Here is a 26,083-nt window from a genome sequence, read left to right on the forward strand (position 1 = left end):
AAATTTGTAGCTGCACACATTTTTGCCATTCTCGACTTCAGGGTACCATTCATCTGCTCCACTAATCCTGAGGCTTCAGGGTGGTAACTACAATGCAGCTTCTGTTTAATGTTCAATGCTGCGCACAATGGCTTAACCACCTTATTGTTGAAGTGACTTCCTCTATCTGATTCTAAAGAGATCGGAAACCCGAAACGTGGTATCAATTCCCTAAGCAGCAGCTTCGCTACTGTGAGGCTGTCATTCCTACGTGTGGGGTTTGCTTCAATCCAGTTACTAAAGATACACACAATCACCAACACGTATCTCAAACCTCCACACACAGGCATCTCAATAAAATCCAATTGCATTCTGCCAAATGGACCTCCTGCTCTCCAAATGTGGCTCAAATTCACCACTGTCCCTTTCCCCGCATTCATCTGCTGACAGATGATGCACATGTGACAAATCACTTCTGCAGCTTGCCTGACATTCAGGTTAAACTAGTCAATTTTGAACAACCTAATCATGGCATCTTTCCCAATATGTGCTTGCCAATGATAAAACCTTGCAAACTGTGACAAAAGACTGTTTGGCAAAACCATTTCCCCCTCGTCTGAAACCCACAAATCATCTGGTCTTTGTACACATTGCATCTTAAGCCAAGAGCATTTCTCGTCTCTGCTGGCACGTCCTTGCAACAGCTTCAATTCCTCCAACGTGTCAACCACCCTCAAACTGTACCCTGTGTATGTCTCATTTTCTGTTTCAGTTAACAATTCCACTGATCTTTAAACGATATACAGTTCAATGCGCAAAACCTTGCGACTTGATCCGTATATCCATTTCCCATGGAAACAAAGTCTTGTGATTTCACATGAGCGCTGTATTTCACCACGGCAATTTCATGAGGTAACTGAATCGCGTGCAACAACTCCTTAATTCTCTCACCATTTTTCACTGGAGAACCAGAAGAGGTAAAAAAAAACCTCTGTGACCATAGCTGGCCAAAGTCATGGACAATTCCAAATCTGTACCTGCTGTCAGTATAGATAGTTACCTTCAATTCAGCATCGGCATGGCATGCCCGGGTAAGAGCAACCAATTCAGCCACTTGAGCAGAGTATACTCTTTCAAGCCATAATGCTTCTAGGATACCAGTGATTGTACATACAGCGTATCTGGCTCTCAGTACTCCCACTGAGTCTCTCAAACATGAGCCATCAATAAAGATAATGTAGTCATTTTCTTCCAATTGGGTATCCTTTATGTCAGGTCTCAGTTTGGTGCACATTTCTGTTACCTCAAGACAATTATGTTCTACCTCATCAGCATCCTCAACTTCTCTATTCTCATTTGGAAGCAAAGTTGCCGGGTTCAGCACTGTACATCTTTTCAAAGTTACATTTGGTGACCCCAATATAATCGTTTCATATTTCGTCAGTCTTGCATTTGTCATGTGCTGTGTCTTGGTACGGGTCAACAAAATCTCAACTGAGTGTGGGACCTTTACTGTTAAAGGATGTCCCATCACTATGCCTTCACATTGTGTAAGGCTTTGACCAACTGCTGCTACTGCACGCAGACAACCTGGTAAGGCTGCTGCAACTGGGTCCAAAGTAGCTGAAAAATATGCTACAGGTCGGTTTGCACCTCCATGGACCTGTGTAAAGACAGACAAGAAACAAGCATCATGTTCATGAAAAAACAGGACAAAAGGCTTTGTGTAATCAGGCATACCTAAAGCTGGAGCCCTACACATACACTCTCTCAGCTCAATGAACGCCCTCATTTCTTTCTCTGACAAAGTTATGACATCCGCCCCATCTTTAACCTCCTTAATAGTCAGTCTCACTAATGGCTTGGAAATAACTGAGAAATTTGGGATCCACTGACGACAGTAGCCCACCATTCCCAGAAACATCCTAAAGTCTCTCCGAGATGTTGGGGGATTCATCTGCAATATGGCGGTCACTCTTTCCTTGGATATTTTCCTTGACCCCTTCTCAATTCGATGACCTAAGTATTTCATCTCTTTCTGACAGTATTGCAGCTTCTTTGGAAACACTTTATGCCCATTCTTTCCCAAGTGGTTCAGTAAGGCAATAGTATCATACTTGCAGTCATCTCTCGTTTTGGATGCAATCAACAAATCGTCAATGTACTGCACTAGAGTCGAATTAAAAGGTAATTCCAACTACTCCAAATCCTTCTTCAATATCTGATTGAAGATGGAAGGTGATTCCGAAAACCCTTGAGGAATTTGACACCAACTGTAAACCTATTCCAAGAATTTGAAACTGAAGAGAAATTGGCTGTCCTCATGAAGAGGCACAGAAAAGAATGCTTGGGACAAATCTACAACTGTGAACCATTCTGCATCACATGGAACCTGGAACATTATCACAGCTGGATTTGGCACCACTGGGCAACATTTTACCACTATGTCGTTAATCTTTCTCAAGTCTTGGACAATTCAAACTTTCCCACAAGGCTTTCTCAGTCCCATTATTGGTGAATTACATGGACTGCTCATCACTTCCTTCAGGACCCCTTGCTTCACAAAGTCCACAATTATCTGTGTTACCTGTATAAGGACATCTTGTGTCATATGGTACTGCGGTACTTGGGGAAACACAGCATTAGGCTTCACACTGACTTTGACTGGATCTACTCCTTTTATCAGACCCATTTCCTTTCCTGTCAAGTCCCACACTTTCTCTTTGACTGTCCCCTGCAAATCTGAGGGCAGATCAGTCAATATGAACATTGGGAAAAAGCTTATTAAGGGGTACTCCTCATCTGTTGTCTCAGGCTCTGGGATCTGTTCGTCATCCCCTTCATCGTCACTGTTTGTCTGCACCTCAATTCCATCATTAGAACAGGTGATAGAACACCTCGTCTTGCACAGCAAGTCTCTACCCAGTAGGGACACGGGACTTGAATCACAGACTACAAACCTGTGCAATCCCTGGAAAGTACCAATCTCAACCTGACCCGGATCAGTGATCGGGTTAGTCAGGAGCTGGTTTGCCACTCCTACTACTTTTATTGTACATCCCGACAGAGGCAACTTCGGAACCTCTGCACTTCTGACTGTAGAGCGTGTAGCTCCTGTGTCAACCAAGAATGAGACTTTGTGACCCATTACCTTCCTGTGCACATAGGGTCCCCTCTGATCTACTTCTAAGGACGCTGCAAGCCTGCACTCCTCACTGTCTGAGCTTTCATCCGACCATTCGTCGTTTATTCCATTCTCACCACGCAATGGGAACTGTTGAACTGCATTATTTGGACTCATTCCTTGACCTGTGACCTGTTGAGGAAGCATCACCTGTTGCTGTCCCATTGGTGCTCAGGGCAACTGCATTTGCTGTCTAGGTACCACGGGAATCTGCTGTTGCACTTGCTGCACCTGCACTGGTTGTATACGTGGCATCTGCGCTTGTTGCACGGGTTGAAGACCCTGCATCTGAACCATGTTATTTTGGAAGTTCGGATTCGGACCCCTCAGTCTTGGTCCTTTAACATTTTGGAATGCATTAACATCATTGCTTTGTTGAACAACACCCTCCTGCACCATCATCGGGCATTCCCACTTCCAATGTCCGACGCCCTCGCAAGCATGACAAGTTAACACCTTTTTCATCCCCTGCACTACTACAGTGTTCAAATCTGGACCACGGTTCCCAAAACCTCCTCGACCTCTGCCTCTCATTTGCACCTGAAACATTCCATTTCCTTGCAGCTGTTGCACCATCGGCTGTAAACCATTTCCTTGCATCCCTGCTTGTGCTGCCTTAAGTTGCATCACCATCACTTTCTCCTTCAACTTCATACTGCAACACCTCATCAATCGGCTTCACTTGCCAACAGATCAAATGATTCTTAATCATCTGACTAATCTCAGGTCTCATTCCCTCAACAAACCTGAACACAAGGTGATTCATGTCCTTCAGCTCTATGACCTCTGTACCGCTGTACTGCTTGAACGCCTTCAACAACCTCTCATAGTAGGCATGTATCTTTGGCCTCCTGTGCCGTTCGATCAGTCTTTTGCCAATCAATATTTTGCGGCGACACCATCTGCTTCAAGAACTCAATCACCTTATAGTAGTACCTCATCACCTCAGGAGAAGGTGCTCCTGTGGCTCTGTCTCCTGCCGGTTCCGCTGTTGGCCAATCCACACTTCTCTTGCATTCGAGGCACAAATCAGCTGGAACTAAGATCTCAAAGAGAGTATTCAGGTCTTCCCAAAGACACTTCGCAAGCTTCACAAACCTGTCCGTCTGCTGAAACCACTCTATCGGCTTCTCCCTCAGCCTGGGGAAGTCATTTGTGAAAGACAAAATATCACCTCTAGACCATGGTACATGGACTAGAACCCCTCCAGCTGTTTCTCTCATGGGTAACATCTTTATTGTACCCGTATCTGGCACTGCTTTTGCCTGCTGCTGTTCCCAGCAGTCACTTTTCCTTTTATCTCTTTTCTTTGCTCATCTGCCTTCCCACTTTTCTAAGGCTCCCCAAACCTGTGCACTCTGTAGTATTTCTTTAAGATGTGCCTTCATCCCAGTCAACCTCATTTGATCAAAATCTTTTGGCTCAAAGTCTAACCTACAACTCCTTTTCAGATGTTTTGTGTTGTCTAGGTCTATGTCATATTTGTCTGCCAAGTTTGCCAACCTCTGGTGCACCTTGCTCACTTCCTTAGTTATCTTTGGGCACAGATACCTCAATTCTGCTTCAGTGTATGATTCTAGCCTGTTCACTCCCATGCTCCCTTCAACTAGCTCAGCTGCTTCCACACCGAACCTCACAAAGTTCAGTTATTCTTCTCTTTCTGACCGCTCTGCTGTCGCAGGAGGGTCTGTGGCGAATTTAACTTATCTAACCACTCGTTCAATTGTTGTGCAGTTAAACCTTGCAACACGATATTTCCAGCCTGCACCATTGGTGTTTGCAGTACATTCGCACTTGGAATCTGCCGAGTCAGCAGTCCCAAACCTGATTGTCTCATGGTATCTGGAGGAACCCAATCGGACTGAAGTCTAACAGGGATCTAGATCTTTCGAATGTCGGGTCCACTGGAGTCGTCCCTTGAGAGCTCCCTACAAACCCTCCTCTTGTCATCTCTTGGGTCATTTTTTCCTGATCACATATGCTAGGCTTTGCTTGTGCGTACAATGGTACTAGCGGACCAACTGTAATAGGTAACGATATGGTTTCTGGCGTCTGCCTGCTTCCAAAACCCTGTGGAGCATTTGCTCCCATATTCTGATTCATTATCGGTGCTGTGACTGACTGCGGTCCTGCGACTGAAGTGCAATTTGGTATCAATTGTTGCTGGGCCTGCGGCAGTAAAAGTGGAGTTGGCTCAGTTTGTATCAGCTTTGGTCTCGCGTATGCCGGATCTGACGGCACCATCAAACTCGTAGTAGTTTCTAGTACTGGGACATCAGGGTAGAGCATCTGAACTGGTGGTGGCTGTAACTGTGTCTGCATCTCTGGGGCAGTAGACACACTGACACTGTTTTGTATCGGAACTGGTGTAGCAACAGTGTTTGCCTGTACCTGGTTTGTTGTCCCCTGATTCTGTGTCAAACTTACAGGACCTGCACTAGTACTTGGTCTATTGTCATCTATGGCATATGGTGGTGGACGATCATGTAACAACTGATTGAGGAACTCATCGTCATCTGAGTCATCTGCATCTGCCCAGGACTTCTTAGTCTCTTTCCCTTTGCTAGAACCCTTATCCGCCTTACAAGTGGCTTTACCCCCTTGCACTTCACTTTCTTGTGTTCTTGCTGGGAACATCCTAACTCCATCTATTATCTCCCCTCTCCACATCCTGTGCTCGCTATCCCACCTAGCCTCCGCTAGTGTCTTTTCTGCTTTCCTCATTCTCCTCTCAAACTTTTGTTGCCAATGTCGTATTGCCATCAGTTCCCAAATTGCTAATGCCTCAAACTGTGCTGGTCTCGGAGGTGACTTTTGCTCATTTAACACCTTCCGCGAATTATCTAAAATCATTATATTGAACGTTCCGTGCTCCGGGAACGCTAAACACCCGTCTTTCTCTGTCATTTTGCACCACAGCTTTAGCCAAAGACATGGCGTGACACCCCTTTCCTCCATTACGGCATAAGCCGGTGTATCCTCTGGCATTGTAGGCTCCCCCACACTCGCGGTAATGTACATATCTCCCCTCAAAGTGCTCTTTAAAGCCTTGAAAAACGTAATCTTTACATCTTTTTTTTTGTTGTGATCGACTCAGGAAGTGACTTTAATTCCCGGAGCTCTCTTCACCCACCTTCCCAACCAATTGCCTCTCACGGACGGCTGCCAATCCGTGCGCGACCCTTTTCACTAACTGACCTATCCCAGTGCGGCGCCAATGACGTCACACTCACACACTGCGGCTGACAAAGCCTTACGGCTTGTCTTCCTCACTCTCGATCCACACAAACTAATGCAATATATTGTGAGCACTAACAAAAACTCAAATTTGCCTGTTTACTACAGGGAGGGTAAGACAATTGCTTCAGAACTTTACAGAGATTTCACTTTAAGCCTCGGCCGCTACTCTCTCCTTCTCAGATCCCGTACTCGCAAGCAAAATTTGTCCCGCAAATTCTACTCTCGACTTGTCAATGGTTTGTCCTAGTGCACTTTAGAACTCACCAAATCTCTGTTGAAGTTTTCATTCACTCACATTGACTCAAACTCGACTCGTCAACCACGCCTGATTAACCTATTAAACTGGGCAAATTACAACATAAACCAAGTGTCTCATACACTTATCAACATACTCCGGAGTCTTAGACCACGCAGGGTCCGTACATCACCAACAACCACATGGACAATCTTTTTTTGAGCACAAAGCGCCACACTCACATGAAGTTCGCCGACTTCCCTACTCTCATACTGCGGAGTATGCACACTCCTACTAAAACATCATCTGGCCTAAAATTCTCTCAAACCTCACAATTCACCTGCGGTATGCATAAGCTGTGCAAGCGCAGACCCTACGTCACTCACACTATCACTAGAACGCCGAGAACATACCCACCTCACTTTGGCAAGCTCAGAGATTCCGGGAAAGTCATTTGGGACTTAGGGGCACATCCTGTCTCCAATTTGCATTATCTCAAAAACAATTTTCAAACAGTGGTCCCTCGTGCTAGGGCCCCAAAGGGCCTAAACCGTCCTCTGCTACCAGAACTGATAATGCGTCCCAACTTTGCTAATTTAACTTACACGGGGACTTGTTTTAGGCCAATGAACCTTTTGACCCTGATTGGAGACTCCTCAGGACGAGATATCTATTTAACATCTCAATTAATAGATCAATAACCTCATCAATATTCACGATGGCGAATCAATCAAACTAATCAATAACATCTCATAAGAATCGGACACACCATGAACTTTCAGCCATGAATAACCACACAACTCTGGTAAGAGTTAGGATATTTATTCCCTTTTAGTTACACTCTAATAGCAAATTTATTAGTCTCAATATCAGTAAGCACATCAAAACCCCTACAATATGGCAACTTGAATAAGATTTTATCAAAGCATAGATCATGAACATTAGAACAAAGCACGACGTTAACATGAATCAACTTTAGCAGAGTATTATTAGCACGTTATTCAACAAAGCAATAATTCAGTCATTTGTTTATTTGCATCCAATTTTAGTGAAATCCTCGACTAACCTCGAATTAGCATCAGCATGTTGGGCTTCATGCAAAACAATTTAGCAACAAGAATTTAGAAAACATCTAACTATGGCCTCTATCAAGAGAGCAGTTGGTACCTAGAAAGAAAAGGCAAACAGACAATTTCAATATATCATCATAGAGTTCCCCTCCAAATGGGTCAGCATACAGCGTTAGTCTTCATCCTCAGGACATCAGTCAGTTCGCCATCAGCCAGGATAGAACAGCTAATTCTCAGCAGGGCATAGCAAGAAGGAACTCTTCCCTCATATGGAGGAGAAGTAAGTATCAGGCAAGTAAGAAGGTGAGGATGGCTTAAGGTATCAAACAGCTAAAGACGAAGTCTCTCAGAATAACAAGAATAGTGACAAGTAATGGCATCAAAGTGGCGAGGAAGAATGGCTAAGAATGGCTTGGTAATGGCGAGATAATGGCTGATTTCTCCTTGTGTCACGCCGTTATATCAAACTTGTCGAACAAGTCTCTAATTTTCCATTGGGCAATATTTGGTGCATCGTTATCTTTGTCCAATGATCCATCACACACCTTACTAGAATTTTCACCTAATACAGTTCTCACGTAGTTTATTGGCTCCTGTGATTGACGCCTTCATCGGGTAGAATGTCAGGTAAGAAAAGTTACACTTGTTGCTCTAGTCAGTAGTTCCATTGTCTTCTCCAAGTCAAAGCAACCTTGCACCTGTTGCGAATTACACTGTTGCATTCAGCAAGAATGTCTCCTTGAGCAAGTTGGGTCCCATGAGAAAGAATTTACTACAGCTACACACACATCTCTAGCTTCTGGAAAAGTACAGCTTCACGTCCTCCAGGAAGACAGCACATTGAACATTAGAAAAACACAATTTAATATGAGACTAGGCAGCTAGGCCCAGACCCTTGCTAACTAAGGCCTAGTTATTAATTTAGCAAAACCTTAATACATAACTCATAATGCTAATACAAAATCATACATTAGTGCATTACTAATTCAGCATTAGTCAGTCTCATTAATCATCGTATACATTGGTGGCCACTCCCCGTGGGCACATTTCAAACGTGTGCATTAGTATTATTCTAACACATTCTCTATGCGGCTCCATTATACATTATTTTGCAAGCATTTCATGTTAATACTAATTATAAAGGTTACACTCCAACACTGGTCCCGGGCAGTGCCATTTTCTGCTAACCGCAAGCTTTGCGTGTGCCAAGGCTTTATCGGTGGACCCCGACGACGCAAACCTGACTGCAGTCCTCCATCCGACGTGGGACATCACTTGCACACTCCAGGAACCCAACTGTCTTCTTGGGTGCAGTGCTGACTTTTCAGCTTCACCAGTGGTTCTCCTTTTGCACCTTCATCCGGGTTAGCAGGGGCGCCTGCTCGTCCTGCACTCTTCTGTGCTTCTTGGACTTGGTCCCCTTCTTCCACAGGTCTTCTTGTTCAGGAATCCACTGTTGGTGTCTTGCAGTCTCTTCTGGGTTTTGCATAATTCTTCTCATTTCTGTGTGTGTTCTAAGAAAGTGACTGTAATTTACTCCTGCTTTCCTGGTCACTGGGGTGGATTCTAGTACTTACCTTTGGGGTTTTCTAGTACTCGCCGCTCCCCTCTACACATTACACTTGCCTAGGTGGGAGACAGACTTTCGCATTCCACTTTCTTAGTATATGGTTTGTGCTCCCCCTAGGCCCATTTCTAACTATTGTGATTTTCACTCATTGCACAGTTTTCTAACTATTCTTATGCCTATTTCTGCATACGGGTGTATATAATTTGTGTATTACTTACCTCCTAAGGGAGTATAGTCTCTATGATATTTTTGGCATTTGTGTCACCAAAATAAAGTACCTATATTTTTATAACACTGAGTATTTTCTTTCATGTGTGCGAGTACTGTATGACTATAGTGGTAATGCATGAGCTTTGTATGTCTCCTAGATAAGCCTTGGCTGCTCATCTACAGCTACCTCTAGAGACCCTGGCTTCTAGACACTGCCTACATTTCACTAGGAATAACTGAACCTGGTATAAGGTGTAAGTACCTTAGGTACCCACTACACGCCAGGCCAGCCTCCTACACATAGCTTCGAGTTGAAGGGCGTAGAGGGAATAGAGTGGCCTAGTGTAAAGTATGCATGGTGTGGTAGTGCTCTGCCCTTACATTCAACACATATTCAATTTAAATGGCCATTATATTTGCACCAAAATACGGTTTTACTGCACACAAACGATAATATGTATAATTTAGTGTTTTGATCATATTCAAATATTTGTTTCCACCACACTTCACAATCACAAACAGTGCTTCATTTGCACTAATTCTGATATATTCTCAAACATCAGCACAGTTCATTTTTTTATTGTGTGCTAGGAAAAAACTTCCCATACCCTCTCGTTTTACATGGATACTTAGCAGGATTGTCACATAAATGCTCTCACTTTGAAATCAGAGAAAGAAAAGTAAACACAAAGCTCCCTCGGAAAAGAGAGTTTGACATGTGACCTGTGGAGTAGGAGTGTTTGTTTAAAAGTCACGAGCTCCACCAAACTGAAAATCTTTTCAGTGGCTGGCTAGTTAAGTGCGGTTTCAAGTGGGAATTGTTTACTTGGTTGGTACTGAACTGTGCATATGCGTGGCTTAATTTCCTTTCTCTCACAGGTATGTTTTGTTTGTGTGACCTATTGCTTGTATTTATTATTAAAAATGGTAGTGGAGCCTGAGATCTTATGGAGTTATAGATGTCTGTATGTTTGAATTGTGTGGAGTTCAAGAGGCTCCCTAAACATGTCAAAAGAATACAAAATGTAGATAACTCAGTGTGTGACATACATGAGTTTATAATCTACCCATTTGTAAAATGGGCAATTTATGGAGTTGCCATGCAGTCATTCTGAGATCTCCCAGTGTTCAGGCTTCCATATTTGTGCCACAAATGTTGTGCAATTTCGATTTTAACAGTTATGAATATGTTTGGACAACATAATTTACAAGCACACACAGTTTGATCTCTTGGAAACGCTGTTTGGTGACAGCCCTTGCTTCACAATATTTTTAAAAGGAAAATATCTGGGTAAACTCATTTTTGTAGTACATACCTGTCCCGCTGCAAGCCATAGATTTCTTGGTCAAACCACTTATTGAGCTTCCTCTCAAACATCCAGTTTGTTATACGGACCGGGAGGGACAACCGAAGCCAACTCTTGAACCTTGTGGTCATCAGCATGTCGAAGGGCAAGCCGTGATCACCAAGACGGCTCAGTAGCCAACCCCCTCTCTTTGTGCTGATGAAGACCTGCAAAGTAAAGCAGAGATCAAGCCATGCCTTCTCTTCTAATTTGCACACATGTGTTTGTCATTTGTGCTCAGCCTTTATGTATTGATGGAATTTCAGGAAATGAATAAATATAGCAGGGCATTCCAGGTGCTTCTGAATGTTGTGTTTGTCACCAGGTTACATGTCGAGATGTCAGTAGATCATGTTACACAGATCTTAAAAGAAAGATTAACAGATGGCCACATGTCACAGATGCGGTGATCCAGTCCTAGCCTTTCATTTATTTAGCAATCTAATGCACTCTGGGAGTTCTACTCCTGCTTCACATCAATTGAACCAATTGGTATGACTGAACCTTGTACCCCATGTAATTACATGCACTCGTTTCCTTTCGTTAATGATGCCAGCAGAGCCTGGACTCCTGTAGAACACTCAAACCACCAATCACCATTTGAAGTGGGTACATTTCTAATAAACAAATCTGAAGAGATCATTTTTGCCGTGATTTAGAAGTGTTGGTTAAAATGCTGCATTTCTGTTCAGAAGGCTGGCCAAATGGCTTCTCCCGTTGTCCACTCGAGACTGTTGTGAAATTATTATCCCATCATAAATCTAATTTTCTAGAAACTGTTTCTGCCCTTGTCAGGCTTAGATCGTTGTTGTTTGTTTTTTCTTTAGGAGGGTGAGATTTTGGTGTAAGTGTGCTTTAAGAATTAAACGTGGCCATTCATTGGTGATCATTCCGGGTTAGTGACCTTTCTATCCTGTATCATTTGCAGGTGCTAACATGACTGTGGTTGTTTTTACAGTTACTGACATATCAAGCCAACCGGTCTTTGCCTTCTGTCCCTTTTTTGCCTGCTGAGTTTCGGATGGGCCCAAGGGAGTCGGAAATACGCCAGAACTGAACCAGTGAGTCTGGCGTACATCTTATATGGATTTGATTCGAGATGAGGCTGGTGCTGGAATTGCTCTTAGTCTAGGCTGATGGGGGACGCAGGAAGTAGTAAGGACTAGGCTGTTATTAAATGTGGACCCCCTTCGCAAACGAAGCACTGAGTGATGATTTGACACTTCAGGACATCTAACAGAATCCGGGAATGCTAATCATCACGAGGTGGAAATTTCACATGACTACTGCTGTAGGACTGTGGATTGTATTGACACCTTCATTGATACTGATGAGAGCACCTTGTGACAAAGTTGCGCTGAAAAAAAGAGAAAGAGCACTGCCACAGAGAGGCATGGCTGCATGCTTTGCAGTCACTGAGCTAGTAAGCTAATCAGAGGATGTGGCAATGTGTGTCAGAAGGTCAGACTCAGCATTCCTGAGGCATGCTTCAGGGCAGCAGTCCTGTCACAGCTCCAGGCGACATCTAGATTGCCAGCACTCGGATAGCATTAGGCTTTTCATACTTGTATGTGCAAACTGCATTAATGATTCTTGCAGATCATTCAGTGGCTGTCAGTCATTGAGGGCAGTTACATGTTATGAAGGTGTAGACCTCCTTGATGCCAGGTATTAGATCTATTGGACCATGAGTTCTGGTAAAACAGGTTTGTCACAAATAGGGTTCAGATGAACCAGGCCTGAGGCCTCTGCATAGTATTAATATAGCTGTTTGCAGTTTTCCCACATTTCTGTGCATTCTCTGTTTTCTCATCGTCCCACAAATTTTCTCACCAACACACATACTTAGGGCACAGCCTTTCCATCTCTATGGCTTAAAATGTTAGATGATCACCACTAGGCTCAAACGTACACAGGTGTACAATCTTGGGTGACAACACTGACAACAGCAGGAGTGGACTTGTTTGGTAGCCAGTGACTGTTTCTATGGCCTCACGGTCTGTTGGTTTGTGGAAGGCCATCAGTGGATTTGGAGGATTTTAATCTTGGAAGCACTTGGAAAGCATTATAAAGCACTGGAAAGCATTTTGGTAGCGCACTTGTGTACTATTTGAGCATCCCTGTTCTTGTGCCTGTGAGTAGAAGCAGCGGTCATCAGTAACTTCCTGGGGGGGATGGGGGAGAGTTAAGTGCTCAATAACTTTTTAAATAGTTTTTTATTCAGACTTTTAACTAGACAATTGTCCTTGATTTTACAAGCTTGTACTTATTATGGAGCAATGCAAGATACCTGCTGGTACCGGTGATCCAAAGCCCCCATTAATACTACTAATACCACTATGGATGTATTTCTGCAACATGGGGTGGGCATTATTGATAAGATTGAGCTGGCTGAACGACGCTCACCTCTCTCTATTCTGCCACTTCTTCTCCCCCTGGATGGAGGGCGGGCAGAGCACTTGCTGGTTTCATCTGTTTTACCTGTTTCTGATGTTTCCTTGGCATCAAGGCTGTGTAAGAACCCGATACCCTAGGAACCAATACCCTGAAATCTGATATATTGGTGGTTCCGAACAAATGCCTTGGAATGGTAAGGAAAAGGGAGAGAGTTGAGGGCAGCAGCAAATCGAAGCGAACAAGGGTTAATACCAACCATTACCAAGGATAAAGGACTGACTTGTCAGGGAAAAAGACAAGATGCACATTTTATTGGACTCTCTTCATGACAATCTAATTGCTGCCCTCAATGTTAAATTGGAATCGATTTGTGCACGGCTGGCCATGACTGAACTGGAGCTCATCAAGCATAATCAGTTTACACAAACCTCGGGGGCTCCTACATCTACCCCTGTGACTATTCTCCCTCGTACTGCTCCTATCCCAATGTCCACCCAACCTGTGGTGGGGGTAAGGGGTGCTGAGCTGCCTTATGCCAAGGGAAGTACCGCATCCACCATAACTTGTCCCCTTCCAGCCTCTAAGGCACAGGTTTATTAGGGCAGACAAGCTTTAGTGGATAAGCCATCCTCTTCAACCATAACGGGGATAGGAGTGTCCAGTGGGGGGGTTGTACAGTTACGTGGTCCTTGCATGGTTCTTTCAAAGGGGCCCACCTCTAGATGTGAAGTGTTGCCTCCCTTATCGAACTCTGCTATTCTTAATGTACCCCCTGACGTTACACCCTATGTTGTTGTGCTGGACAACGTGCATCCGCTTACGGTTGGCACTTCGGAAAATGTTAACAAATTGAAGAACAAGGTCATTCATTGAATGGACTCAAGCTCTTCTATGGGGGCTCGTGTTGCGGAATGGAATAAAATGGCACATAGGGTAAAATGGATAGGAAGGGATGAGAAAAATGTTGAAGGAGACTGTAATCATAAATTTCAACAGGCCTTTTTGTTGCGAGAAGAATCCTTGCTTCTACTAGGCGCTCTTGTGCAAGCAGTCCCTCACTTTCATCTTGGCTCTCTTGGGCTTTTTCTATAGACCTGGGCCAGTGGTCCGTGCCCCACAGTTTAATCGGTGGCAGTTTCCAAGGTGCAGAGTTTTGGCACTGGGGACCGGCATGGAGGCTTTTGGGAATTGGATGCTTTTAATAGGTACGGCCCCCTGACCTCCCTTGAGGGTTGTGATTGACTGGCTGGGAACGATCACCTGGGTGGGGTTACGATGGCTCCAATGGATTTATTTAATGAGGTTTTGACCGAGCCCAACCCCTCCCCAGGTGTTGACACAGTAAGTTTCTCCACACTCCATTATCAACTGGCTGTCCATACTAAGGATACATCGACGCTGCCGTATGATAATATTTCTCAGATCTCTTTTGGAACATTGTCTGTTTACACAACAAACTGGATGATGAAAACTGGATTGTGCTTACCACCAGCTATGATTTGATTTTCCTGCAAGAAACATGGTCCATGGATGTTGTCAGCATTGATGGGTTTGCTGCATATATGGTACCAGCAACTCCTTCACCGGCTGTTCGGGCCAAGGGGGGTTTAATGGCATATGTGCAAGTTAACCTGGGCTGTAAAATCGGGCTGCTTAATTGTGAGAGCCCTGCTATTCAAGCGCTTTTGTAATTTGGCCTAATGATATCTATCTGGTTGTATTCATTTTTACAATGGCCTTTTTGAAGCTGAGTCATGTGATGACATCTTTAAGCTGTCAAGCTTTAGCACAGGCCTTGAATTGGAACTAGCCCATTTGAACTCTGGGTTTCATATCATGGTTGGGGGTAGTTTTAACATTAAACTGGGCCATTTGCCCCAGGCCGATGAGTCAGTCATTTTGAATACTGCCTCTGCATAGGTTGCTCCTGAGCGGGGGACTCGAAAGCCAGGGCACTTTTGAATGTCGTCAATAGGTTTGACCTTCTCAATGCCTGTGATGCTGTTGATTCAACCCATCACTGAAAGCTATGGGTGTCTATGGGTCAATTATTGATAACACCTTTGTTTCTAGGTCCATTTGGAGGTGGATCAAACGTGGGGGCATTACTGTTACTGTGTTGAGTGACCACAATCCTTTGTGGTTAGGTTTTGGTATCACTAAGGGTAATCATAGGGTGGTGTGGTTATCTCTCTTCTTCCCTCTATGTTAAACCCCAGGGGGTTCACCTAGTTTTAAGGAATGTGACTCGAAGGGTGATACTGAAAACTCTGTGTGCCAATCACCTTGATACTATTCATAATTGTCTAGCTTCTTTGACTTACCCTTGTATATTGGCTAATAGCTGTGTCTGTCTGGGAGCTGGCATTCCTACCTTACTTTTGAAACCAGTTAAGCCGGCACTGCCTGGGGCAAACTGGTTTCATTCTGCCTTTAGGAAGGCTTCTTCAATCTTGCACAGGGCTCTGGGTAGAAGGTGTGAAGAAATCAAAATAGACCAATGGGGGAGGTTGGTGTTGTCCTGTAGAGATAATGACTCTATATTCTTCTGGAGGGCTGTTAAGGATATTAGCTCTCTGGGATCCAGTGATAACTTGGTTATTACCACCATAAGTCCAGAAGTTTGGGAAAGCTATTTTCGTGCCCTCTATCACTCAGATATGCTGCAGGATTCTCAAGAGGCTGTGGTTGTCTATCCAATTCCTATCAGATTAACCCTGGAACAGGTCTGTGAGGCCATTGCTAGGTCTCCATCTAATAAGGCCCCAGGACTGGATGGGGTCACTATAGGCTTTTATAAATCTGTTCAAGAACTGTGGGCCCCACTACTCTGTAATTGTTTTGATGCCTTTTTGCAGTGTGTCCTTCCAGACTCATGGCATACTGCAACCATTGTTCCTATTTTTAAAAAAGGTGACCCGCAGTCCCCCAGCTGCTATCACCCAATATCTCTGTTGGACTCTGCTGTCAAAATTGCTGGAAGGGTTGTTTTGAACCATTTGCTGTCCTGGGTCACTGACTCAAACACACTGTGTGAGGCCCAATATGGCTTCCGTGAGAGGCTGGGCAAGATGAAGCAATGTCTCAAGCTTCACCTGCTTATCAGCAAGTACACCATTGCAAAGCAGGGCTCCATCTGCCTGGCCTTCATGGACTTGTTTAGTGCCTTTGACAGTGTGGTTAGGTCTAAGTTGTGGGACATGCCGAGTGATCTGAGGGTAGGCCCTGGGTTAGTTCAATTTCTGCATGCAATCCATTTCGACTTATCAGCGACTGTTAGTACAGCCCTGTTGGCGAGCGCACCTCCAGCTTCCTGTTGGGGAAGGGCGTGCACCAGGGATGTGTACTGGCCCCTATACTTTTGAGAGAGCGTAGCTTATATAATCTATATTAAGATGAAATGTTTATGAATTAATGTGTGATAATGCCGCATAGAGATTGAAATAATGAGTTTTTGCTTAAACGTGCACTTGAAATGTGACCACGGGGAGTGGCCGCCAATGTATACGTAGACTAATAAAAATGACTAATGCTATAATTTACTATGAAGAATAAGTTGTATACTAATTATTAATGATTGCGTTATTGAATTTGTGCTGAAATCCTTGTAGGCCTTAAGTTAGCATGAGCCGAAGCTTAGCTGCTTGGCTCTCATATTAAACGTATTTTTCCTATCTTGCAGTGTGCTGACTCGCAAAAGGACATGACCACTTGTTTTCTTCAAACTAGAAGCTGAACGTAACCATAGTAGATCCATTCCTATGAATTCCACATTGCTTGTAGAAAATGTTAATCAAAATGCAACAGTGTAGATTAATGTAATGTACAAGGTCGTTCAAACAGGTGAAGACAATGGAGCTACTGACCAAAAGATGTGCAAAGAATTACAAAAGGATGAAATCATACCGGACGTGCTACCTCTGAAGACGTCAATCATGTGGACCAATGAAGAGCTTGTAAAATAATATGGGGTGAAAGATTAATGACATGATCCATCTTTTTATTGGGTAAAGATAGTGGGGTATAACCAATGTCCAATGAAATTTTAGGAGAATGTACAATGAAAAAGGGATAAAAACTCATGACACGGGGAGCCATTTAGGTGGGTTAGGGAATGCTATTGATTTTATCCAGAAACTTTGTCACTCTGTTTGGTGACTTATTGGTTTGCTTAGAACCATCCTTGCCCTTAGCTTTGCCCATATTACACTTTGCCTCCTTATGAGGAAAGTGCCCTGTTGGACCTGGCTTTTTGACAGGGTCATCCCCAAACTTTTTGCCTCCTACCTCCTATTTTTTCTGACCTGTTGTTGTTGGCTTTTGACCTCTGGGCACTTTACCACTGCTAACCAGTGCTAAAGTGCATATGTTCTCTGTGTAAATGGTACTATTGATTGGTTTATCCATGATTGGCTATTTAATTTACTTATAAGTCCCTAGTAGAGTGCACTATATGTGCCTAGGGCCTGTAGATTAAATGCTGCTAGTGGGCCTGCAGCACTGGTTGTGCCACCCACTTCAGTAGCCCCTTAACCCTGTCTCAGGCCTGCCATTGCAAGGCCTGTGTGTGCAGTTTCACTGCCACTTCGACTTGGCATTTAAAAGTACTTGCCAAGCCTAGAACTCCCCTTTTTCTACATATAAGTCATCCCTAATGTGTGCCCTAGGTAACCCCTAGAGCAGGGTGCTGTGTAGGTAAAAGGCAGGACATGTACCTGTGTAGTTATATGTCCTGGTAGTGTAAAACTCCTAAATTCGTTTTTACACTACTGTGAGGCCTGCTCCCTTCATAGGCTAACATTGGGACTGCCCTCATACACTGTTGAAGTGGCAGCTGCTGATCTGAAAGGAGCAGGAAGGTCATATTTAGTATGGCCCGAATGGTAATATAAAGTCCTGCTGACTGGTGAAGTCGGATTTAATATTACTATTCTAGAAATGCCACTTTTAGAAAGTGAGCATTTCTTTGCACTAAAATCTTGTTGTGCCCTTCAATCCACGTCTGGCTAGGTTTAGTTGACAGCTCCTTGTGCATTCACTCAGACACACCCCAAACACAGGGTACTTAGCCTCACTTGCATACATCTGCATTTTGAATGGGTCTTCCTGGGCTGGGAGGGTGGAGGGCCTGCCCTCACACAAAGGACTGCCACACCCCCTACTGGGACTCTGGCAGACAGGATTGAACTGAAAGGGGGCTTGGTGCATTTCTTAGACACTCTTTGAAGTCACCCCCACTTCAAAGGCACAACTTAGTATAAAACAGGGCCTCTGCCCTACCTCATCAGACACCTGCTGGAGAAGAAACCTGAACCAGAAACCACATCCTGCCAAGAAGAACTGCCTGGCTGCTCAAAGGACTCACCTGTCTGCTTTTCTACAAAGGACTGCTGCCTTGCTGTTGGCCTGCTGCCTTGCTGAACTCTTGTCTGACTGTGAAAGTGCTCTCCAAGGGCTTGGATAGAGCTTGCCTCCTGTTCCTTGAAGTCTCAGGACCAAAAAGACTTCTCTTTTTCACTTGGACGCTCCGTGCGCCGAAATTTTCGACGCACAGCTTGTTCCGCGGCAAGAAAAACGCCGCACACCGACGCTGATCGATGCGACGCCTTCGGGACGATCGAAACTTTGACGCACGCCCTCGCAAGGACAACGCCGCCCGACTTCCAAGGAGAAATCGACGCGACGCCTGCCGTGAGATCGAAACTTTGACGCACGGCCTCGCAAGGACAACGCCGCCCGACCTCTAGAGGAGAAATCGACCGACGCCTGCCGTGAGATCGTAATTTCGACGCGCAGCCCCGCAGACAGACGCGCGGCCGGAAAACAAGCTGGAAAATCCACGCACAGACCCTGGACATCTGGTAATCCCCGCGATCCACAGAAAGAGACTGTCCGCGCGCCGGAAAACGACGCCCGACTCCCCGCGTGAAAAATAACGACGCAAGTCCGTGTGTGCTAGGGAGAAATCGACGCACACACCCTTTTTTTTCCACGCCTCTCTTCTTCTGTGGCCCTCTGAGGAGATTTTCCACGCCAAACCAGGTACTTTGTGCTGAAAGAGACTTTGTTTGCTTTTTAAAGACTTAAGACATTCTTATATCACTTTCCAGTGATATCTTTACAAATTCATATTGCATCTTTAATAGTTTTGACCTGCAAATACCCAGATAAATATTATATATTTTTCTAAACACTGTGTGGTGTATTTTTGTGGTGTTATATTATGGTATTGTATGATTTATTGCACAAATGCTTTACACATTGCCTTCTAAGTTAAGCCTGACTGCTCGTGCCAAGCTACCAGAGGGTGGGCACAGGCTGATTTTGGATTGTGTGTGACTTACCCTGACTAGAGTGAGGGTTCTTGCTTGGACAGAGGGCAACCTGACTGCCAACCAAAAACCCCATTTCTAACATTGGTGATCAGCGGTGAGGATAGGACTTGTGTTTGTGCAGTGACATACAGTAGCTAAGTATTTCACTACCTACCCACAGTGGAAGGTCAACTTGATTTTTCATCTTTTTTGCTTTTGGTTCTCTGATGTCCTCCTGGATATACTATTGATATTTTGGACTTTGGATTTTGGTTTTTGCCAGTAAGACTTTATCAGCAATGAGATTGCTTACCTGCTCACTCTTTGTGCCTACTGACCACCTCACTAAGGCTGACCTAAGGAGGCTTTGCAGAAAATGGGGCCTTCCTGTATCAAGGAAATCTACTAAGATGGAAATGCTACATGCCTACATAGTCTGGGGGGAAGAAAGATGGGCAGAGAGAGAGGCAGAAAAAACCCAAATGACTAAGTACCCCTCAGATGAGGAAAGAGAACCAGTGGGAGATGAATGGCTCCTAGCTCTAGAACGGTGTATGGAAGAGCTAGATGAGCAGCTTGAAAGGGCTGAGGCAGCAAGACTCTTAGCCCTAGAAGAAGAAAGGACTGCAGCTCAAGAGCTGATCTGTGAAGAGCTGAAACTGGAGGCCGGAACAGGCTGAATCCAGTTCAGATGGTGGCAGCAAAAATCTTGCATCCAGTACTGCTGAAGAAGGGCACAAGCCCAGAGATGTGGTGCCCAACTTGAAGAAGGGAGTTGACACACCCCAGGTGGTTCAAGGTTATGAGGTAGTTCCCGTTATGCACAGGGTCCCTGAGAAGGATTGGGGAACTGGCACAGGGAGTCATATATCTACTGGGGGGAGGGACACTTTACTGGCTCTAGCAGAGAGTGACAGAGAAAAGGGTTCCCCCCTGGTGGACGTCCTGGATATAGAGTGTAGAGACATCCCAGAAGAGTATGGGTTGAGTGTCAGGGACAGTCAGATACTGTCTCACCAGTCTCAGAAGGGTGATGTAGAGTGCTTTTTCAAGGTTGAGTCACTGGATGGTTGGGTGAAGGGTACTGTGGTTAATACATGTGAAGGGCAGAGTGATGTAATTGCTGGAGAGCATATGTCTGGTCCTTATTTTCCAGAGCTACGCCAACACCAGGTGGAGTGTGAGTTCTCTGACCCCAGGGAGCTTACAATGGAGGCAGACTTCTGGGTGAGTACCAGAGAGTCTGAAGAGGCATTTGGGGGTGCTCCTGAAGGAAGTGGTCTAGGTGGTTCCCAACCAAGTGAGGTGGGAGAGGATTGTAGTGTCCCAGGTAGGTCCCAGGTCCTAGAGGGTTCCATGAGGGAACACCAGGAGGGAAGCCTAGCCTGTACCGTAGGGCCACCTTTTGAGGGAAGCCCCGCAGTGTCAGAAGAACTTGGGGGGGTGACTGTAGCCAGCATCCCAACAGTTCTGGTGCCTGGTATTACCACTCCTAGTGAGGGGGTGCAGAAGTCCAGACATAGGGTTGAGAGGGGGTTGCAGACCCCAGTGGAGGACCTGGAGAGTCAGGGGTCAGCTCTGAGAGCAGAGCCTCCCAGGAATGACCCAGGTGAAACTGTTTCTGGTTTGGGGGAGACCCAGATTCTGCCGGATGGGCAGAGGTCAGGAGACCTGCGCCAATCAGACTCTTGTGTGGCCCTTGGGGACGGTGTGTCCCTTGTGGGGGGTGAGAGTGCCCCCCAAGAAGTCCTGGCATGCCAGGCAAAGATTCAACCTCAGGGTGGTGACTCTGGGTTGGATAACCGGGTTGAGAGGTTAAACTCTGACCTGGTGGGAGGTAGGTGTGCCTCCCTGGAAGTCCTGGCCTGCCAGGCAATGGTTCAACCTCAGGGTGGTGACTCTGGGTTGGATGGCCAGGTTCAGAGGTTAAACTCTGACCTGGTGGGAGGTAGGTGTGCCTCCCAGAAAGTCCTGGTGTGCAAGGCAATTGCCCAACCTCAGGGTGGTGACCCTGGGTTGGAGAACCAGGCTCAGAGGTTAAACTCTGACCTGGTGGGAGGTAGGTGTGCCTCCCTGGAAGTCCTGGCCTGCCAGGCAGTTGTCCAACCTCAGGGTGCTGACTCTGGGTTGGATAACCGGGTTCAGAGGTTAAACTCTGACCTGGTGGGGGGTAGGTGTGCCCCCCAGAAAGTCCTGGCGTGCCTGGCAATTGTTCAACCTCAGGGTGGTGACCCTGGGTTGGAGAACCAGGTTCAGAGGTTAACCTCTGACCTGGTGGGAGGTAGGTGTGCCTCCCAGAAAGTCCTGGTGTGCCAGGCAGTTGCCCAACCTCAGGGCGGTGACCCTAGGTTGGAGAACCAGGTTCAGAGGTTAAACTCTGACCTGGTGGAGGGTCAGTGTGCCCTCCAGGAAGTCCTGGCGTGCCAGGCAATTGTTCAAATTCAGGGTGGTGACTCTGAGTTGGATGGCCAAGTTCAGAGGTTAAACTCTGACCTGGTGGAGGGTCAGTGTGCCCTCCAGGAAGTCCTGGCATGCCAGGCAATTGTTCAACTTCAGGGTGGTGACTCTGAGTTGGATGGCCAAGTTCAGACGTTAAACTCTGACCTGGTGGAGTGTCAGTGTGCCCTCCAGGAAGTCCTGGCGTGCCAGGCAATTGTTCAACTTCAGGGTGGTGACTCTGAGTTGAATGGTCAGGTGCAGAGGTTAAACTCTGACCTGGTGGGGGGTAGGTGTGCCTCCCAGAAAGTCCTGGTTTGCCAGGCAGTGATCCAGTCTGAGGGTACAGACCCTGGGCTGGAAGACCAGGTTCAGGGTGTCTCCCCGGACCTGGAGGGAGGGGCTACTGATAACAGTGCCCCTACAATGTTGTCTTCTGAGGAGGCCACTCCTAGTTGGAGGGTGCTGGACCCCAGAAGGGAGGGCAGGGGGAGGAAAGCCTCACCCCGGGCCCTAGTCCAACCTAAAGGTATAGACCCCAGGTTGGAGGGCCAGTTGCAGGTTAACAGCCCTGCACTGGTGGAGGAATGGTACAGGGCGACTTCTATAAGCACCCTGACCATGTTGGACTCTGGGGGTACCGCTCCAGGAGGGAGGGTACAGAGCCCCAGAGGGGAGGACCAGGTTCAGGCTGTCATTCCTGACCTGGTGGAAGGGAGAGTGGTTAAAGGGTGCCCAGCACCTGGGGCTACCGCCCCCCACTCTCCACAGCCACAGTGGTGGGAGAGCTTTGAGAGGCCTGGGGCCTGGCTCTCATCCCTGGCAGCTGTCAGTAACCACTGTGGCTTGCTGTCCGGGTGGACAGAGTTATCCCTGGGGAGGGGACAAGTATCACACCCCGGGGATAGAGTGGGCAACACCACTGTGTTGGTCATGGTGGTACTATCCTGCTCCTGGGATACATCTGGGAGCAAAGTAAGGTTAGGTGCTGCACAGATGGGATCCGCAGGTAAGGAGAAAGGTTCCCCATGGGTTGGCTTAGTGGGCCCTGAGAGTATGGACAGAGGGATCCAATTGGAGTCAGGAAGGCGAAGAACTGGAGCATGCCCCTGCTGTTGTGGGCCTGGGTCCTTGTTCTGTCGCCTCAAACAGGGAAGTACATCAGGATAGTGATTGTTCTCCCCTGGCTTTAGGCTGGTAGGGGGTCATGTTGGACCTGGCTTTTTGACAGGGTCATCCCCAAACATTTTGCCTCCTTCCTCCTATTTTTTCTGACCTGTTGTTGTTGGCTTTTGACCTCTGGGCACTTTACCACTGCTAACCAGTGCTAAAGTGCATATGCTCTCTGTGTAAATGGTACTATTGATTGGTTTATCCATGATTGGCTATTTAATTTACTTATAAGTCCCTAGTAGAGTGCACTTTATGTGCCTAGGGCCTGTAGATTAAATGCTGCTAGTGGGCCTGCAGCACTGGTTGTGCCACCCACTTCAGTAGCCCCTTAACCCTGTCTCAGGCCTGCCATTGCAAGGCCTGTGTGTGCAGTTTCACTGCCACTTCGACTAGGCATTTAAAAGTACTTGCCAAGCCTAGAACTCCCCTTTTTCTACATATAAGTCATCCCTAATGTGTGCCCTAGGTAACCCCTAGAGCAGGGTGCTGTGTAGGTAAAAGGCAGGACATGTACCTGTGTAGTTATATGTCCTGGTAGTGTAAAACTCCTAAATTTGTTTTTACACTACTGTGAGGCCTGCTCCCTTCATAGGCTAACATTGGGGCTGCCCTCATACACTGTTGAAGTGGCAGCTGCTGATCTGAAAGGAGCAGGAAGGTCATATTTAGTATGGCCCGAATGGTAATATAAAGTCCTGCTGACTGGTGAAGTCGGATTTAATATTACTATTCTAGAAATGCCACTTTTAGAAAGTGAGCATTTCTTTGCACTAAAATCTTGTTGTGCCCTTCAATCCACGTCGGGCTAGGTTTAGTTGACAGCTCCTTGTGCATTCACTCAGACACACCCCAAACACAGGGTACTTAGCCTCACTTGCATACATCTGCATTTTGAATGGGTCTTCCTGGGCCGGGAGGGTGGAGGGCCTGCCCTCACACAAAGGACTGCCACACCCCCTACTGGGACTCTGGCAGACAGGATTGAACTGAAAGGGGGCTTGGTGCATTTCTTAGACACTCTTTGAAGTCACCCCCACTTCAAAGGCACAACTTAGTATAAAACAGGGCCTCTGCCCTACCTCATCAGACACCTGCTGGAGAAGAAACCTGAACCAGAAACCACATCCTGCCAAGAAGAACTGCCTGGCTGCTCAAAGGACTCACCTGTCTGCTTTTCTACAAAGGACTGCTGCCTTGCTGTTGGCCTGCTGCCTTGCTGAACTCTTGTCTGACTGTGAAAGTGCTCTCCAAGGGCTTGGATAGAGCTTGCCTCCTGTTCCTTGAAGTCTCAGGACCAAAAAGACTTCTCTTTTTCACTTGGACGCTCCGTGCGCCGAAATTTTTGACGCACAGCTTGTTCCGCGGCAAGAAAAACGCCGCACACCGACGCTGATCGACGCAACACCTTCGGGACGATCGAAACTTTGACGCACGGCCTCGCAAGGACAACGCTGCCCGACTTCCAAGGAGAAATCGATGCGACGCCTGCGTGAGATCAAAACTTTGACGCACGGCCTCGCAAGGACAACGCCGCCCGACTTCCAAGGAGAAATCGACGCAACGCCTGCCATGAGATCAAAACTTTGACGCACGGCCTCGCAAGGACAACGCCGCCCGACCTCTAGAGGAGAAATGGACGCGACGCCTGCTGTGAGATCGTAATTTCGACGCGCAGCCCCGCAGACAGACGCACAGCCGGAAAACAAGCAGGAAAATCCACGCACAGACCCTGGACATCTGGTAATCCCTGCGATCCACAGAAAGAGACTGTCCGCGCGCCAGAAAACGACGCCCGACTCCCCACGTGAAAAATAACGACGCAAGTCTGTGTGTGCTGGGGAGAAATCGACGCACACACCCTTTTTTTTCCACGCCTCTCTTCTTCTGTGGCCCTCTGAGGACATTTTCCAAGCCAAACCAGGTACTTTGTGCTGAAAGAGACTTTGTTTGCTTTTTAAAGACTTAAGATATTCTTATATCACTTTCCAGTGATATCTTTACAAATTCATATTGTATCTTTAATCGTTTTGACCTGCAAATACCCAGATAAATATTATATATTTTTCTAAACACTGTGTGGTGTATTTTTGTGGTGTTATATTATGGTATTGTATGATTTATTGCACAAATGCTTTACACATTGCCTTCTAAGTTAAGCCTGACTGCTCGTGCCAAGCTACCAGAGGGTGGGCACAGGCTGATTTTTGATTGTGTGTGACTTACCCTGACTAGAGTGAGGGTTCTTGCTTGGACAGAGGGCAACCTGACTGCCAACCAAAAACCCCATTTCTAACATGCCCCTTTTGCCCTGGAGCTGAATTCTGACTGATGGCGATTAGACTGATGTCCTGAAGACGAAGACTGAACCTGAGTGCTGACCTAAACCTTGGAGGGTAACTATGACAATGATATTGTGATTTGTCTGTTTGCTTTTCCTTTCTAGGTACCAACTGCTTACTTTTGACAGAGACCATAGCTAGATGTTTTCCAAATTGGTGTTCTAAATTGTTTTGCATGAAGCCCAACATGCCAATGCTAATTAGCGGTTAGGACAGGTGTTCACCAAATTGACGCAAATAGACAAACAACTCAATCTATGCTTTGTTGAACTGACGCGTTATTGACACTCTGCTAAATTGATCTATGTTTACGCCGTGTTATGTTTTGATGTTTGTAATTCTCGCCTTCATGAAATCTTATCAAAGTTGCCATATTGTGACTATGCTATTATGTTTCTTGGTTTTGAGATTAACCCATCTGCTTTTAGAATTGTAACTAATAGGGAATAAAACTCATAAAATTCTATTAAACTGGTGTGGTTATTCATGACTGCAAGGTCATGGTAGTGTTTTGAAATCGATTAATGACTTTGACTAAAGTGAAATGTATTGTTGTGATAAATATTGATGACGTTATTGACGTATTGATT

The 26,083-nt window shown here is 45.9% G+C and overlaps 1 protein-coding gene across 3 annotated transcripts in view; it reads right to left on the minus strand.

Moving 5' to 3' along the window:
* Window positions 1-26,083, minus strand: part of LOC138293021 (dimethylaniline monooxygenase [N-oxide-forming] 2-like) — a 291,867-nt gene that overhangs the window by 68,062 nt on the left and 197,722 nt on the right. For all 3 annotated transcript variants that reach the window (XM_069231994.1, XM_069231993.1, XM_069231995.1), the window contains exon 6: window positions 10,805-11,001. In XM_069231994.1, the coding sequence (XP_069088095.1) occupies window positions 10,805-11,001 (197 nt within the window). The remainder of the gene's footprint in view (window positions 1-10,804; window positions 11,002-26,083) is intronic.

This window comes from Pleurodeles waltl, chromosome 4_2 (genome assembly GCF_031143425.1).
Source record: "Pleurodeles waltl isolate 20211129_DDA chromosome 4_2, aPleWal1.hap1.20221129, whole genome shotgun sequence".
In the NCBI taxonomy this organism is placed as follows: domain Eukaryota; kingdom Metazoa; phylum Chordata; class Amphibia; order Caudata; family Salamandridae; genus Pleurodeles; species Pleurodeles waltl.